The sequence below is a fragment of the Triplophysa dalaica genome, chromosome 17, assembly GCF_015846415.1.
Source record: "Triplophysa dalaica isolate WHDGS20190420 chromosome 17, ASM1584641v1, whole genome shotgun sequence".
NCBI lineage: Eukaryota > Metazoa > Chordata > Actinopteri > Cypriniformes > Nemacheilidae > Triplophysa > Triplophysa dalaica.
Window position 1 is genome coordinate 10,286,935 of NC_079558.1, and position 19,289 is coordinate 10,306,223.

Below are 19,289 nucleotides of genomic sequence, written 5' to 3' on the forward strand. Positions count from 1 at the left end.
TTTGTTCAAAAATAAATCATCATTAAACATTAACTTTAAATTTACAGAAAAAAACGTATAAAATAACAGCTTCATGCAAAGTATTCTGGCAACCAAAATTAGAACAGAACAGAAAAAGTTGAATGATTCTGGTTCCCAGAATGATTTGCATGAGGCTGTATTTTATAATATAATATTTTAGCCTGTAAAAAACAGCCTCATGCAAAGCATTCTAGGAACCAGAATCATTCAACTTTTTCTGTTCTGAATTTGGTTCCCAGAATGAGTTGCATGAAGCTGTTATTTTATGGGGTTTTTCTGTAAATACAAAATTAATGTTTAATGAGAATTTATTTTTGAACAAACCATTAAATTACATGAACTGAAATCTACAGAGTTACTGGCAACCTGCAAATAATACTGTAATTTCTAATAGGTGCAGATTAACAGAGTAAAGTATTGTATTTTCCCAAAGCTTCTGTACAAAGTATTGTTCAGAAAGTTTAGTGACAACTAAAGAATTCAAAAGTTGTTCAAAGCATTTGTTTTACATTCATGTCCCACAGCTACTTTATAGACTATACCCATTTGCTGGCCTTCTAAAAACATACAGAAAGCAATAATATACACCATCAATTATGTGTGTAGATTATCTCTAAACAAAACATTCCACATTATATGTGAATTATGAGAGCTACCACAAACTTAGCAACTTTCAAATCAAATTCTGGTATTGGTAAGATTTTTTAGAAATATGTTGAAAATCTATAACACCATTTCATAACACATACTATTAATATTTGTCAAAGTGTTTAACAGAAGCTAAAGTCAGCAGATGAATCTATTGCAGTAAGATTTATACCTCAGTTTTGAATGGAGTATTTATAGAAAATTTTGCCTAGCTCTGTCACCTGCACCATCGTTGCCGCCTACAGGACAGGACTAGTATACCCCCAAAGTGAAATCTGACCTGCAAGCAGATTCACATTTGTAGTTGTACCTGACAAAAACATCCATTTATTATTTATTATTATTTAATTTCTGTATTTTAAAGGTTAAAATGATTATTATTGCAGCATGACATTGGAGATGACACTTACCTTTAAATTTATTTATATCAACGTGTAGTTTATTTGATCTATATCATGATTCAGTAAACAGGGCTGGATTACTTTATTTGTATGTATTATATTGTTTTTGCATTAAACAATAACATATCTTACAGACCAAAGAAAACAATCTACATTTAAGAGCCTGTTTTAGATAAAAAAAAAGCAATCATTGCCTTTTTGATGCATATGTATAAGAATCAAACATAACAGATTTACAAATGTTCCAAAATACAACAAATGTTTTAACATCAGCAACTGTTTAAATAAAATTAAGTAGAATTTCTAGTATGGTTGAGAACACAAAGTATTACCAGCATATTGAGGGAAAATAAGAAAATGTTCGTTTTACAGCATATTTCTAAATACTTTTAAAGACCTTATAACAAAAGAAATAAATAGAATGTACAAATGTTGCCCGATTACTTGTGTCGGAATTAATAGAACCAGTCCTGCTGATTTAAATGGCTATGAGAACATCTTATACGATCGATGCAATGAATACATAGAACAGTATTTAACAGCACTACAATAAAACTTGAAATGTTTAAAAAACAATGTACACTGAAATTGCATAACCACTTTAAAATTCTACACTGAATCTGAATCTAAGTAACATACCTGAACATTTGTGATTCATGCTGTAGGCAGCAGGGGGCGCCACTCACTGTAATTTTGACCCACATTTGAAATAATGCAGATATTGTAGCATAGTTTTATATGTTATCACTTTTTGAAGTTCGTTTTTGACAGACACAAAAACAGTATATAACTGCACCATCAAACATTCTCCATACTATCCATTGTTTTTTCAATTGAGAATCTTCTTAGCACACATCCTTTAGAATATCACAATTTAAGTTTAACACTATTGTCCTACTTCCTCCTTAACTCTGAAAGCACTTTTATGTCACCTGTAAGATCAGAAGGGTCTGTGTAAAGATTGATCAGTTAAAACCCAAGCTCAAGGTTCAACATTTACACAGCTTCACTTTTTAGTGGCCACTCTCCGCTTCCTGGTGGCCAGCATGTCATAGAAAGGGTCCCTGCTGATGCTCGCCCTGTAGACAAAACAAGTCAAAATAATCTATCAAATCCCACAGAAGCATATTTATTACAATATACAATCATAATGTATATAAAGCTATCAAGGTATTTTATGGAACCAGTGATTGAGGAATTATGGGTAAAACCTGTAAATAAATAAATAGTTGCAATTGTTTTGGGTGTGGGTGACCCATATTTCCTGGTAGCTGCACAGAACGTGCTGAGGCTTCTTCTGCAGTATAAACACGGCCTTTACTGACCACAGACTGACATTACTCCAGATGAGTCACAGGACGTGTGTTAACTAGACACCTACATAGTTGCCTACACAATACCCACATTACCTCGAAATACAACAGAGGAAGGGGAGAGAGAGAAAGTTTGTAACCATTGTTTTATCATGACACATAATATGAAACCCTCAATTCAAATACAATATAGAAAACCTCAGACATTTCCAACTTTTTTTTAAAGACGTTTAACCAAGATACAAAATATTTTCTTTTCCAGAACTCTATGTAGCAAACTTGTGTAATATTTCTCATGAACACACACACAAAAAAAATATGTGTTCATCTTTGAATGATTTTTAATATTATGTGAGTGAAATTCACTAGGAATAGGCCATGTCACAGAATACGTACATGGCCAAAGAGTAATAAAATAAATGTAGTTCTGATGGATTACATACACTACTGTATGAGCTGCATCTGTTCCATAAAGTGCAGATTTATAAAATCATGAGCTTTAAAGGGATGGCTCACCCAAAAATGTAAATTCTGTCATCACTTATTCACCTCATGTTGTTTCAAACCTGTATACATTTCTTTGTTCTGCTAAACACAAAGAAAGATATTTAGAGAATGTCAGGAACCAAACAGATTTAACTCCCAAAGTATTTATTTTCCCAACTATGGCAGTCAAAGTGGGCTGAGATCTGTTTGGTTGCTGACATTCTTTCCAATATCTGTCTCTGTGTTCAGATGCAAAGAAATTTGTAGAGGTTTGGAATAATCTTGGAATAATCATTTACTCCCCGTAAATGATGACAGAAGTTTCAATTTTGGGTGAAAGAAATGAAAAGAAAAGTTGGTTCAGAAAAGTTGGTTCAGAAAAGTTTCATAACTTTGTTTAACATAAGTGTGTTTATCTTTGTTTAATTGCTGTGTCATCATAAAAATAATAATGAATCACAAACTATGCAATCTCAAAGCCTATCCATCCATCCATCTATCTAATTGTAATAAAACATCTAATGTGGTTATTACTGTAACTGACTGAGTAGATTTTCTGGCAGGTATGTATAAAATGTTGGACTCTGTATTTCACTACAGACAAGTTCACACAGTATTTTGTAGTGCTGAATTACATAGGATATATTGGGAATATATATTTCAATAACACAGAGAGAAATGGGGTATTTGCGCAGCAAAAAAATCTGTTTAAGAACACGCCAGAAAAGAATGTCCCAGACTTATGGCTTAACAATGAAAGACTAAGCACTCTTTGCCTTCCCTTTTCTCTTCTGATAAATGCTGATTTATCCTCAGGAAACCCATTTAACCTTGAGAGGACTTGGGTCAGTCGGACTCCATTAGTCTTGTCAGCACTACAATGCGAGAGAGCCATTCTCATTTCCCCAGTCCCTTCATGTGTACGCACCAGAGTCAAGGTCTAAAACACTGAAACTACTGTACAGCTGTGATCATTTGTGATAGTCTTAGTTTGCATATGTGCGAGTATGCACATGACCTACAGCTGACACGCCTCGGTCAGACAGGAAGAAAATGATAAGCCCTGACACGATAAAGTCTTACTTGATGGATTTAATCCACTCTTCCTTCTCTTCGGGGGTGGGCGCCGATATTCTGTACACCACGTGATTCCCCTCCACCACCTTCCCGTCGGCTTCCGTCTTGCATGCTTTTATTACCTGCCCCTTGTGGCTGTGGTTGTAGAGCTCAAAGCAATTCTGAAAGGTTAAAATATGACGTGGTCACTTTTTCTTCTTTAAATCACCATTGACAAACTTAAGTTAGTAAATATAGTGTTATACAAAACAGTTTAGCAGAGAGTGAGTTTCACATTGTGTCACACATCCTATCGTAATTGATTCGTTTCCATGGCAACGCTTTTAAGAGCAAATCATTCATCTATGGCTTTGTCCTGACAACATCGCTTTCATTCAAATTAACTCATTTATAACTATTTACTTGCATAATGTTAAGAAGCATAGAAAGCAGAACAGTACTGTAGCTCAACTGACAGAGTGTTAACGCTGGCATCGCTAACGGCATTGGTTCAATTCCCAGGGAAGACATAAAGCAATAAACAAATGGATGGATAACCGGATAAATCCATCTGTCAAATTGTAAATACAGTTGCCTGTCTGTCTTTAACTGTTGAGGTTACTGACACGTTCAAATTTAAAGTCCCAATGAAATAAAAAATACCAATTCCTGTTTCTTCTTAAAATATTGCAGCATTTACTGTAAATAGCTTACCTTCTCTTTTTAAAATTCATGTGCCCTCATAATCTTGTTAAAATCTGAAAATGCACTTCTGTCCTGTAGAGACAATCCATCTTAAATGATGCAAGTTAGACTGCTTGGGCGGGGCATCTGTTAACTCCTCCCCATCAACTGTTATTCTGCTCCCAGTACCATATCAAAATGCAACGACTGTTTTTATAAATCCAATCAAATCGAAGGAAAAATTCTAATTCAAAATTCCATTTCATCCAAAAGGCGTCAGAATATGGAAGTAAACACGATCTCAACTTCCGGTTCACAGCGACTTGAACTGTTACGTGTTGTTTTATAGCTATGCAATTCCAAAAATAATGCAAACGCAGCACTTAACATTCAAGCATCAAGAGGAACTCACAGGTTTCCTTGGTTCCTCGACTTCTCTTATACTGAGATTCTCCAGTGGAATGATCCCTCGAGGCTCTTTGTCCTGTGAACACACATGTAATCCTTTCATTTTTATTCTATTTTTTTAATTTAAGCAATTAGATCTATATATTTAATATGTTTCAATGCGTGAATTGGAGGATGGGGAGCTTTGGAAAAAACCGTCATCAGCAACTACTGACTGTCTGTCTCTTAGTCTAAATGTGGAACACAGCCAGGCGCAAAAAACATTATTTCCTTCCACTTTGCTGATGAGATGGCACAGCGGGAGGCGATTGTGTTCTGTGCATGGGTCTGGTATTGAACCAGCCACATGCTCACTTCCAACCCAGAGATCATGTGCTTGTTTGGTCTCAGTTGAGAATGTAAGGCACAGCAGAGCACTAGTATATGACAAGATACAGAACTTAGATTTTCTGATTTTGTTATCTCACGTCTCTCCTTTCCTACTGTGACATTAAACATAGAAAATATGACATAGAAATAATTTCCTATTATAAAATGGTTATAATAGGAAATGTATTGGCTTTAATAGAAACTATAATGGGGTTTATTTGATGGATTCTATTGGTGGGTTGTTATCCGGCAGATGGGACCCATTAAAATCCTTTTGGAATAATGCCCAGAACACAACAAAAAAAGAATTTTGTCATAGTTTTTAGTGGGTTTCTAGTGATTCTTTAGCAATGATTTGAGCATATAACTTACTGTTGTATATTCAAAGTAATACAGACAATTGTCGGTCAAAATGAACCATCTCCTCTTCCAGGTCTTCACTCTCCCACCTGCAAGTTAAAACAGATCACTGAATAATCTGAACAATTGCATTGCATGGAGCTGGTGCAGTTTCTTTTTTATAACAAACATTTGCTTAAAGGAGTTCACCCAAAAATGAAAATTCTGTAATCATTCACTCCCCCTAAGATTGATCCAAACCTGTATAAATGTCTTTGTTTTGCTAAACTCAAGGAAGATATCTGAAAGAATGTCAGAAACAAAAATACATCTCATCCCCCATTGAGTCCCGTAGTATTTATTTTCCCCACTATGACAGTGAATGGGGGATGAGATACGTTTGGTTACTGACATTCTTCCAAATATCTTCCTTTGTGTTCAGCACAACAAAGAAATTCATACAGGTTTGGAACAGCCTGAGGGCAAGTAAATGATGACAGAATTTTCATTTTTGGGTGAACTATCCCTTTAATGCACATTACTGGACATAAAAGTATCATCACTCATAAAAGCATCTTAAACGCTATAATAATCCGCCTGTAATATCAGAATGATCTATTCTGATCCTAATTACAATGAGACTTATGCTATGAGAAAAAATGCTTAAAGCTCATTACTGCTTGGAATGATGTCAGAGTAAAACATCTGCTGTATGACGCATTTAAAATCCAAGAAAGAAAAAAACGATGCATGACCGATAGATATGTATAGATTAGACAAACCTAATTTTAACAGCCACCCCTCTCTATCTGGATTGAAGAATGTGTGGGTTAGATCATTCCCATCATCTTCTGGAATTTTGAAAGGCTCATTTTTAATGCTCTCGTATAAATTCTGTGGGAACAAAAAATCATTATGTAAATGCATGCCGTGTGGTTACATAAGTGTATCGTATGAAACTTGTTCCGCCGCAGCAGAAAGCAGAAACTGACTCGGAGCAGGTCCTCGGGCAGATCTCCACCCTCATTGATGCCCCGGTTCATTAAGATGAACCTCTCCACACTGGGCTTGTCTCTAACATTTGGGTTGTGCAGGCTGGTGTTCAGCATGATGACAGAAAATGAGAGAACGTAGCACGTGTCTGGCGAGAGAAGAAATCACTGGAGTAAATAAAGCATTTATATGAAGATACTAAAACCTTGCAATTCCTTTTCTCATTTTAATCGTTCCTTAGTTGCCTCGATTGCCTTGTATTATAAAAACATTTCACATGATGCAACACAAAGGACACTTTCTAATCTGACAGATAGTGTTTCTGGATCTTTAGAAGGAATCATGCTTAAAGTAAAATAATGAAGACGGAAATATGAATATTTCAGGAATTAAAACCTCCCCTGTGACTAGTTTTAGTGCAGTGTTTTCAGTCCATTTCTAGTCTGTTGCATTTTATATAGTCGTTCAGAACTGATGTGCCAATATGTGCACTATTTGACCGGCAGTTATAAAGCTTTCTGTTGAGTGGGCCAGATTCTCTAGAGAGACAGAGAGGGTTGTGTATTTCAACATTTCCTTGCACAGAGAGAAAAACTGAAGTTGTGTTCCAAATGATGGTACATCATACACCACACACTATGCAATTAAATATTGTACTAGGAGTCAAATCTATGAATTTTACAAGTGTATGCAATCGCCGATGGAACATTCATACTACACTCTTACACGCGGTCTACACAGGATGTGATGTGCCACGACAAAAGACAATAGAACCTATTATAACTTTAACTTTGATGCACACTGGATACAGCGTGACCTGACACGTCCAACCAATTAAAGTCCCACTACATCACTTAAAAGTTTTTGTTTCTGTAATAATTTCTTCATGCCTTTAAATTACTTAAATGTAATTCTGCACCCATGCTTCGTTTAGTTTACACTGATTCATGAATATGCAAATTAGTCCCTGCCTCCATTCAATCGTATGAACTTGGACCGTTGATTATAGGTACATAGATGCCTTATTCGACTTGTGAGCAGCACATGCTCATGTTGCAGAAGCAGATGGTCGTTTCAGTGCAGAGTCTTTGCGCCATTCTTACTTTTCTATGTTACAGGGTAATGACGTCTTAAACAGAGGCAGTTTCAAAGCATAACAAGGCATGTTAAAAACACCACAAAAACGTATAAACAACATTAAAACCTTGATTTTGACTTCAAGGGGACTTTAAGAACAAGGCATTTTTTGTGTAGCGCCACTAACCTCCAAGGTTCTTGGAAGCCGTTTACACAGACTTTGTATGCGTTTTGGCTGTTCATTTACACGAAACTGCATTTTGGGGGACTGAACCAAGTTTTTGAAAACGAAAGCCTTATGGTCTCCCGGTTAACTCTGAGGTGGTGTTTCCAAAAACGAAGACGTCATACGCATGCGTATTACGCGTTCAGTCTGTAGGCATGAGCGAGTACCCCCATACCAATTATGGCGGCCAGGCTGTCTGTTTGTGCTGCGTGACATACTTATTAATATTTCTCCAGCCAATAGTGGATTTACTGCACCACTACGACATAGTATTTATATACACAAACTATAACTACAACATACACAGATATACATGCCGACAAATGTATTAAACGACATTTAGTGTTTGGCCTGGCATGCATAATAAAGCGTTTTTATAAGTTTTCCCAGATCTGTGCAAATGGAGATTGTTTTGAAAACGTATCGTGTGTACACAAAACTTTTTAAAAACGGCAAGGAAAACGTTTCTGTTTGTCATCATGTAAACGTATATTTATATGGCGTTGCTGCTAAAGCAGTAGTGTACACACTACAAAGTGGTGTGGAACAGTGCATAAGTATGCAGATGCATACCATGCAAACACAAAAATTTGAATGGCACATTTATGTCAGAATTTTGGAAGTTTCGAGGCAAACATGGGTGCCTCACCTGTAGACTGAAAGACACCTGGGTTACATTGGCAATATCGGGCAGCGAAAGCCTCCATCATTCGATCAATCTTCTGCGCTTCACCGGGAAGTCTGAAACTCCACAAAAACTGCCTACAAGGAGAAAGAGGAGACTTACTTCAAATAAAGACATAAAACAAAGACATAACAAAATTAAAATTTATAGCAATGTTACGGCTTCAATAAATCTAAATAAAATAGATATTTAATCATTAAAGGAGGAGTTCACTTCAAAACATTGACTTTCCATAGTAGGAATAAAATTACTATAGAAAGTAAATAAGGGCAAATTTTGAAGTGAACTAGTCATTTAAGTTAATATTAAAAATGAAAATATTAAAATATTACATAAATAACATACTGGTTGATATTAAGAGCAGACAGCAGTGTTTGGACATACTGTACACATCTTACCTCAAAGCTTGAACCAGGTTAAGATCTGCAAACTCATGAAGCTCCACAAAAGCCTGTAGAACCTTAATGTTGAAATCATCTCTAAAAATGATGACAAAACATAATATAAAGTGTATTTCAGACAGGTTCGTAACAATCACAATCCAAACATTCACCGAAGTCTTTGTTTAGGTTTGGCTACATTTGAACACATCAAGGGTCTTAAAAGGACACAAACTGAAACAAGGTACCAATTGGTCACCACATACTCAGTCTTACACAAGCTTGTTTCAGTTTGTGTCCTTTTGAGTATGTGGTGACCAATTGGTACCTTGTTTCAGTTAGTGTCCTTTTAACATCGACAATAGTTACATGTTCTAGGTCTCCTCGTTAATACAATTAACAATGATTGCTGTGTATAGTTCATGTGCAGCAAATGAGAACACTGTACACGAGCTGCAGGCTAGTGCGCAGCAAAGACAGCCTTACTACTGTTATCATGTTGGACAGGTTGCTTACGTGGACACGGCTATTTTTACATCTTCAGATATAGCACAGTATATCAAGCTGGCTCTTTTATATGTGCTCACAATTGTCGAGCTAGTAGATTTTTGCTGTTGCAAACCTGCATTCAGACAAAATATGATTTTTTTGTGTATTTTACGGATACTTTTCATTTAAAGAATACATATTAGTTTGTGTGTTACCTGGGAATCAAAGCCATGATCTTGCATTGTCAGCTGCTTTCTTTATTATTAAGCTACAGCTACAATAACATTTGTAGCCAATCACATGTTGACAGACGCATCGCAAAAGGTGACATAATATTTACATTTATTTTTGGAGACTGGTGGTTTTGGGCTGTTAGAAATACGGAAGTCATTTTCTGAAAGAACAATAGCTTTTTCTATGGACAGGCCTTATCTTACATTACAGACATATCTCTTATAAAAACAGGTCTTGCTGTGTAAGCTTTGTCACTCACCTTTCCCCTAAATAATCTCCTATGGCAGTTTTGTTTAGGCCTTCCCCTTTATAGAGAAACTGCGAGATGTCCTCAGGTGTGTGTTGCAGAAGATCGTTCTCCAAAAGAAATTGGATTCCCTGCAAAGATGTTTGAGATGTTAACCAGTTTCCACTTCACAATCTTTGTGCACGCTACACGAATCTAAACAACACATGAATCTAATCCCAGCTTTTAAATATGTGATATGTACTATTTGTTTGCTACAGTAAGGGGGGATAAAACAATGGAAAACATGTTTAATAGCAAAGTAATATGGAGAACTCACCTTTTTAGGATCCATATTAAATTTCTTTCTTCCGACTGCAATCTGTTTGTTCCTCTGAGTACTTTTGCTGTAATGTAACATGAAATTAAATGTATAATGTAGATATAACATAGTTATAGATTGAAATGTAGATAATCTTCAGGCTAGTCTTTTTACAAACACACAAATACTGCAATCGATAACCTGTAAAATCAATAGCTAATCGTTGTAGGTCTGAAAATAGAATATGAGGAACTAAAAGTGCTTACTTTTCTCTGACACATGTTAAATGCTCAATCTCGGTCATGACTTCAGTGATCTCAAACTTTAACCGCTGAAAGAATAAAGAAAGGTTAAAGCACTGATGATGTACTTAAACATGGTGCTATTAAACTAACAATAAACATTACTAATATATATTTAATTAATACTCCTTATTTATTAATATCACAAAATAAAAAATAATTCTTATATAAATAATTATATATAATGTATTATATACATTATTTGAAAAAATAATGATATTGTGGTGGGGACATTAAAAATGCTCAATACCTCAATGTCATCTAGGAGCTCTTTTTTTCTCCGTCTGATGTTTGACAGCTCATCTTTTTCTTCAACTGACAGATCATCAGGCACTGTGAGGGCAAAAATGTTACGTTACTTTATAATAATATTTTTTTTTTAAATCGGCTCATCATTCAATATGAAGGTTCTCAAAAAAGCATTAAAGTGAGATACGAAGAATTCAAAGAAGCTTCCCATGTTAAAATCAGGCCAGGTGATCCTAAAACGATTATATTTACTGTTGATTTAAAGGGTTAAAGGGTGTTTGGATCTGTGCAACTCGTTTGAATGTTTACTAAAATTATGTGATTTATTGTGTTTTTTCCAGACATTTACATTTATTCAAAGAAGAAAAAAAAATATCACCCACTCATAATTTATTTCCTTTTCATTATATTTTATACAAAAAACAAATAGCACCTTTTTTAAATGATTTAACACAGAAAAATTACAAATATTACCCATTTTTGTGTTTATAGTGGGTTGCTGAGAAGTATTTTTTATTATACAAACTGTCAAAAAAAACTAATAATGATGTCAGTGCACTCGACATTTGAAAATTGGCTGAGTAACAAAACATGAACAACATACAAAGGTTAAAACGAAAAAATATATTATGTCCCATACAGACAATCAAGCTCCATCAGGACTCCATCAGACTAAATTCTAAACTAAATTCATTTAATTAATTTTTTAATAAATAAAATGTATTTGTCCTATTCCAGTTTAAAATGAGGCAACTATAGGTATGCCATGTGATAATAGCATTTTTTCTGTTATGCTATCGAAACATTGCAGTGTTTGAGCATCTCTTGGCTCAGACTTTAGCATGAAGATAAGACATACAGTATGAAGGACAGGGAAGTGTTTGAGAAAATTGTTTGATAACCATCACAGTTTTTGCCATTTTTTTACAAGCTATTGGGCAGAACGGTGCCTACTGAAACACAAAAGATTAGATTAGGTAACGCTATTAAAAGATTTATAACCTTTGAGCATAATATACGCATGCGCTACTTAACTCATTTCTGGAGGTTTTTAATTGCTTCAGATATAATGAATTCACACAGGACCTTCTTTCCTGTAAATTCCTGAACTGCCTGCATCTGAAGTTTCAACAAACTTTCACAAGTAGGACAGACTGCTGGAGAGTTTTGGATGGGGACTTTAAATGCTTGTGGCGCATTCCCTGTAAATCTGGACAGTATGAGTTCATTATATAATAGTATCTTCGGCACAGCAGGATTAGACGGGTTTTTAAGAGGGGCAGGGGGAATTTCCTGCGGTTGTCTGGTTTTGCCGCATGACAATGGAGGGGAAGTTGAGAATGAGTGCATGAATCAGAGTCCAACCTTAACAAAAACACTTTGGGGCTGATTCACTGCCATCACCAGAGCTTTTCAATACAGCGCAATGGCATTTCTCATTCTTTTATTATTTTATAAAGACCGACCCTACTAAATCCTAATGAGGAACCATTTGTTCATTGTGCAACAGGGTCTGGTCATACGTACCATCACTACTATTATGGAAGTGAAAGTGTTGGGGTAAAAATAGCATTTTTCTTTTAAATATGAAGGCAATAAAAGTTCCTCTAACTCGCCTGTGGCATTGGCAAAAATCATGATATTTTGTGGGAGAAAATTGTTAGAAATAAGGACACAGTATTAGACTGCAGGCAAACATTGGCCAGAGGCTGACAATAAAAATCTTTGAAAACCCCCAAAATATTGGCAGACTATGTACAAAACAGGATACAAACAAAACAGACACTTTTTTCACATATTTTCGTTTTTTCCTGTATTCTTTAAATATGTTTAATTACAGAAAAAAATTAATAAACAAGAAAAACAGGAAAACTATATTTTACGAAGAAAAAAAATATTTCAGGCGCCCCAGCAGCAAGAAAATGTCTACTTTATACAGGATTTTTTTAAAGAGATAAACTAGAACATTAAAAAGGTGCCCCTTAAAAACTAAGAAATATGTAAATAGAGGAATTTCAAGATTAAATAATCATCAACTTATGATGATTCATTTCAACACTTTACATCTTGACCTGTGGGAAAACCAGGAACGTTGAGATATGCAAAATGTCAATTTAAGGCTTCGTTCCATTAATATGGCAGTAAATCATTATGCTTGTGAAACTGCTGACAGTACTGAAGAGCACAGATGAGGAGAAAACGCTGTAGTTCAGCCCACGCTGATGATCCGGGGCATGAATTTGGATATTAAGGGTTTTGCAATAAGCCTCTTTAATCTACACAGTGGCCTCAATCCCTCTTACTGTATCTCATCCATATTCTCAATAGCAGCACACGATGCCAGCTGCATAAAATCCACATCCCTTACCCACCGATTTTATACACACAAACACATATTGTTGTTTACATGGGGAGTTAAATACAGGACATTTACTGTACATATGGATGTGTCTCGATCACATTTACTGTATGTGGGGTCTATCGTGCATCCTAATGCATCTCTCAATCATTGTAATGAATATGGTCCTGTAATATAAATGATGCAATACTTGAAGGACTTCAATTGGGTCACTCTACATTATTAAGTAGCTTCAGAGATGATGCATACATAACACTCAAAAAAAGGAAAGATATTTGCATGCATTTCTGTGGAACAGATGGAAAAACTGACAGCATATCTCTGACCAAAAGGAAAAGAGTTTCTACTTCCTTCTCAGTGTGTGTTTCTCTTTATCCTCTTAGAGTCTTGCAGATTTTTTTGTTGCCGTACATTTACAAAAATATGAGCTAAAGAACTCACTGTGTATATACCTGAAAATCAAACAACATTTTGCTCTATATAAAAGTGATAGTTCACCCAAAAATGAAAATTATACAAAGCACAAAAGAAGATATTTTGAAGAGTGTTTGTAACAGAACAATGGCACCACCCATTCACTTGCATTGGTGTTGTGTCCATACAATAGAAGTGAATGGTTAGCGCTGTTTTTTAAGTTACCAACATTCTTCAAAACCTCTTCTTTTATGTTCTGTAGAAGAAAGACGGTCATAGAGCTTTGAAATGGCAAGAGGGTCAATTAACGATGACAGAATTTTAATTTTGGGTGAATTATCAATGTAAGATACGATACGAAGAACTAGACTAATAACACAGCATCATATCAGCATTTGATGTTCTGTTAAAAGATTGACGTAATAAAAAAGGTATTATTATGTTTTATTTTAAAACAAGAACTGACATATTCGCTAATATTGCTAGTAAACTTTTTCCTTTTGAAATTACCTTATTGAAAAGAAAATTCCTCCATGGTATGTTATTAATGGTATTATTCCCATGATTAAAGTAATATATTTGTCACCCAATCTTTCAGACTACTGCATGTGTGATGTCTTCAGTAATAACCAACATCTTCTTCAATTACCCTTCATGCATTTAGAAAACCTGCAAAGGATAAAGCAGTAATGCCCAAGTATGCAAGGCTGTCGACTTTTGCATTCCTGGCACTAAAGAGACGGGGCTCAGGGACAGTCTTGACTCAGTGGGTGGAAAATTGGACAAGGATTCTTTGTACTGTTTATTTTTTTTAATCTCATGCCGAGACAAAAGGTTTTAACATTAAAAAGCTATTTAGGTTTTTCACTTTCCCTTTCAACTTCTTTGATTCAAAACTAAAAATAATTGTTTTCAATTCCAATTCACCCATTCCAACACTGGTTTTACTGTTGCTACGACTAATAAAACATCTTGGGAACCATTCCAGACTTTTCTAAAATCAAACCCATATGCGGCACTTACGCCACAACAAACGCACTGAAAGCTCTCTCTCATGCGTTCATCTCATGAAACTACGACTGAAAATAAGGACGCTTCAACATAGATAGTTTTGCTTCATCCACAGTTTCAAAATGATTTTCCATTTTTCTGATTTAACTATTTATGTGTTAAGATCAAATGATCATTTTTGTTTCGTTGTGTGAACTAATAACAATATTTCTCCCAAATTTCAAATAGACAAATGGTTTCTATTTGCATTTATTTGCAAAAAATAATGGAGGTCAATAACAGAAAAGACTCGCTGGATTTGTTCAGACCTCAAATACTGCAAAGAAAACACCTTCATATATTTGTACATGTTTTTTTTGTGTCATGTATATTTTTCCACACCTGTATATGTGTGGGTGCAGTATATGATTCAGGAAATACTACATTCACCATGTTTTCATTGTCAAGTCACCAGTATGTTGTTTCAGTACAATATATGCGAAACACACTCCTTACACTGACAAAAGGGGGCTGTTCAGCTCAAGAGCCCTTATAAGCATAGATGTCCATCTAATTCTTAGGAATTCTTATTTTACAGCAACTTACAGCGCTATCAGAGTTATCAGTTGTATGTTCCCTGGGAATCAAACCAATGATCTTGGCGTTTTTTAGCACCATATTGTACCTTATCTAGAGCAATAACTGCATGGGTTTATATTGTCTAAGCTGTTTTTCCAGGCCCAGCATTCTTCAGATCTCAGCTGGGGAAGTCACACCACTGATGAGGTTTTGACCACTGCCTGTGTCATGGTGCCAGACGGCACCTCGTAGGGCCTGGACCAGACACCGGTGGAATTAAACACAGACCACATGTATGAGTGCCAGGACTCACTATCTCACTTTAATCAGTTCGAGAAGGTCCTGCTCTTTGTTGATCTGTAGCTTAGGACGAAGCAGTTGTTAAACGGGCATTTTTGCTGTTCTGATAAAGACACAAAGTCCTTGACATACTAAGACCCTTTCTTTTCAGTCAACCATCTGCACAGAAAAAGGAGGGAAAGTAATTTTCCATTTGGTTTTTCCCACGGTCAGATAAGACTAACTAGCCGCCGAGTCCAAGGCTTTGAAGTTGTCTGGATCACGATACCAGAGGAACCGGGAAGACGTATTGAGCTTAATGGTACCTCTACATGTTCTTGCTCTCTTGTCCTTATAGACAATCATAATAGTCTCGGACAGATAAAGTGATTACGGTTGTAAATCAACCAGTGTCTGGTTTTTTGATCTGGTTCCTGGATCTGTTTTTTTAAACCCTTGTGGTGCTCCAAAACAGCCCTTGCATAGTAATAAATATCTAAACCACTGTCTCCACTGTCTATCACATTGATCCCAAATTAACTGGATACAGAATCAGTGCAAACTCATTTAAATTATCTTGACGCCAATTGGTGCATGTACATTTAATAAATCTAATACACAAAACCAAGTTTGATATCTTCTTACTCACTTATAATATCTGATTGACCAGATGGCTTTTAATGGTCATACATTTGAAGGGATAGCTCACCCAAAAATGTTCTCTCGTCATTTATTCACCATCATGACATTCTAAACCAGTTTTTTTTATACTGCAGAACACTAACGAAGATATTTTGAAGAACGCAGGTAACCAAACAAAATTGGTCCCCATTGACTTCAATTGTATGGTTACCACAAAGACATCTCAAAATATCTTCTTTTGTGTTCCACAGAAGAAAGAATCCTATACAGGTTTAGAATGGGGATAAATCACAGGTGTAATAAGTCAACATACACTAAAAAGCCTATAGATTCTTTAGCGTTTGACTGAAATTTAATTTTAAATACAATATTTTTTGCTACTACTAATCAATTTATAACTATTCGAAAACCAGAACACATTATTTTGGTGTCTGCTTGGAGAGGCTTTAGACATCATCATCTCTTATCGATTTACTCTCTTTCTGATCTACTCACCAAGTTACTGTTAAAAACATTGACTGTAATAAGTACGATTGTTTATCATGGAGCACACTCAAGCTTTTTGACCTAAAATATAGCATTTTTAATACACAAAATGGTAAATTATACATTGGTCCATAATAGAACGAGCTCTGGAGTAATTAAATGCCTCATGATTCCTCCTGGCACCACCACTGTAGCAATACACATCTTGAGCTACTTCAAAGCATCTCCACATCAAACAAACTCACGACCTACATTGCAAAACGAGACCGAATCCAGTACAAATCCTACAATGACAGCACGCCATATGTACCATAATATGACTTGTATGTCATTCCACTCTCAAATCTGAATGTAATAAAATAAACAAATCCAGAAAGATGCAACAACTTTTTTGTAAATGAAGAAAAAGGTCCAGTTATGTACAATAGCATAGAAGTATTAAACAAGATCGTTCCTGTATCTCGAAACCAAGCGAGCTGCCTTCTGTGAACTTAGTCTTTATTTTACGAGTCGTTTGCACGCGCAAACAAAAAATGAAATGCTGTCTATCTAGGCAGCATACTACGTTTGAGGCACAGAGATTGACAGCTGTTTATGCTTGCGAAAAAAAACACACAAAATCATTAACGTTACCTCGATTATCTTCATCCATGTTCGTGCTCTGAAGAGTCGCGATGCAAATAATTTCAGGGTTATTCGGCAATACAAATATAACGCTGTTTTGTGAAGCAAATTCAATCACATAACGATAAAGACTGAGATCATCGTAACCCGGTTTAGATATTGTGGGCTGTTCTGAGCGTCATTCGCATAATCCATATATTTCTGGAGAGATGGACATAAATCCTGGTGTAAATAAACGAATATGCAGACTTATTGCTCCACATCCGTTCGTACTCGCATTCATCCATAGAAAGGACTTGTGCGAAGAGGTCGCTTTATTTAACCAGCCAACAGATGCTCCGCCCACTATAATCCATCAATCTCTGCTGGTTTTAAAAAGTAGTCATTTTCGTGTTTTTCATAGTCTACACAACACAAGCTATGTCGTGAAAAGACAAAGTTAAAAAACGAGCAGATCAAAATAAATGCAACATTTCTTCCTGAAAGATAACAAAAGCTAGGAAAGCTCGCGGTAGAGCTCTTGTATTTTATTGTAGGTTTATTTCAGAATGTTCTTCGATAGGAAGAGTTTGGTTCCAAAATGAGATAACTCCGTTTAAAAAAAAACATTTTTTTGCTGTGCATTCCAATTAATTTAAATTAAATTGCAGTTGTTTTGTATTGATTTAAACCATAATAACTAAAAAATACTGCTAACACTATTAAACACAATATTCATATATTTGCCTTTTAAAAGGATTAACGTAATTTAAGATAGCTCAAAAAGACCTGGTGTATTATGCAACATCTTGGACATCATATGTAAGAGTGATGTCAGCATGAGTTGAAGAAACCCAAACTACAGGAACCGACCGGCTTTCCGCACAGCCAATATTACTCACACAATTTCCCAGGTATGCTTATGTCATCACCTCTCCACATTATCCATACTATTCTGAAATTTTGTGGAGTTGTACAAAAAATCATGCCACCCACACCCCTAACTACCACCCAAGCAGATACCTCACCTTCCCAGAAAAGTCTGTTGCCTTAAGTTAAATGCTCGACCTTTTGTCATTTACAGTACATTGGTAAAACGTATGCTCACATTCACTTCAATTTATATCCACATTCTTTCAGTGCTTATACAAGTTATGCATCTATTAATTAAATGATCCATGGGGAAACGTTTTGTAAGGTACAACTATGAGATAATGCTGATGACCACATAACATAGACAAACCCTGTGCGTGAGTGGAAGAGTTTGAATTAGGTGCAGGGAAAACAGGGGCTTCAGGGTGGGAATGACATCCTGTGTGGGAAACAGATATCCGCTAAAGCTCAGGAAGAGAATGTTCTTTCCACTTTTCCTTTTTTAAGAGACGAGGAAGAAAAAATCCTCACAAACCTCCCTCGAAAGGTCTTTTTAAAACCAAATGAAGATGAAAATTATTTGGGAATAATAGTAATTGCTAATCTATCTATCTGTCTGACTGTCTATTAACTACATTAAAAGCTTGAAAGTAAATGAAAAGAAATATGTCATGAACAATTTTAGCCATTTTTCAGATGTTTTAGTTTTATGTCAAAGGTAAAACAATTTTTGGTTTCTATTCTTCTTATATTTTATGTTTAGCCTATTATAGCCTCACATTCAACTTTTATTTAAGAACAAAAGTGTAAGAATGGGAATTTCAGCTAGGAGCAACAAAGTCAATATAATCCTCTTAAACATTTACATACACCCAGTACAGATGTGCCATCAGTGAACCTGGTGGTCAAAAGTGCCCCATTGTTTGCCATTCTACATTCTTCAAAATATCTTATTTTGTTTTCAACCGAACAAAGAGATGTATAAAGCAATTCCTACTACGGTTGTCAAGTGTTACTGTTTTGTTACCAGTATTCTTCCAAATATTTTTCTCTGTGTTCATCGGTACAAAGACATTTATACAGATTTGGAACAACTTGCGGGTGAGTAAATGGAAAACAGAGTTTTTATTTTGGGGCTAACTGTCCCTTTAAATTT

At 35.5% G+C, this 19,289-nt stretch overlaps 1 protein-coding gene across 1 annotated transcript; it reads right to left on the minus strand.

The window, feature by feature from the left end:
* Positions 1–1,137: 1,137 nt before the first annotated feature.
* On the minus strand, positions 1,138–17,576 carry cyth3a (cytohesin 3a). The gene is made up of 13 exons (XM_056771949.1): positions 17,291–17,576; positions 10,910–10,992; positions 10,624–10,688; positions 10,376–10,442; positions 10,069–10,187; positions 9,105–9,185; positions 8,671–8,783; positions 6,718–6,866; positions 6,508–6,619; positions 5,759–5,835; positions 5,022–5,093; positions 3,953–4,107; positions 1,138–2,149 (listed from the first exon to the last, which is right to left on the minus strand). The coding sequence occupies exons 1-13, from the start codon at positions 17,307–17,309 to the stop codon at positions 2,077–2,079; spliced, it is 1,185 nt and encodes a 394-aa protein (XP_056627927.1). The 5' UTR covers positions 17,310–17,576; the 3' UTR covers positions 1,138–2,076.
* Positions 17,577–19,289: the final 1,713 nt, after the last annotated feature.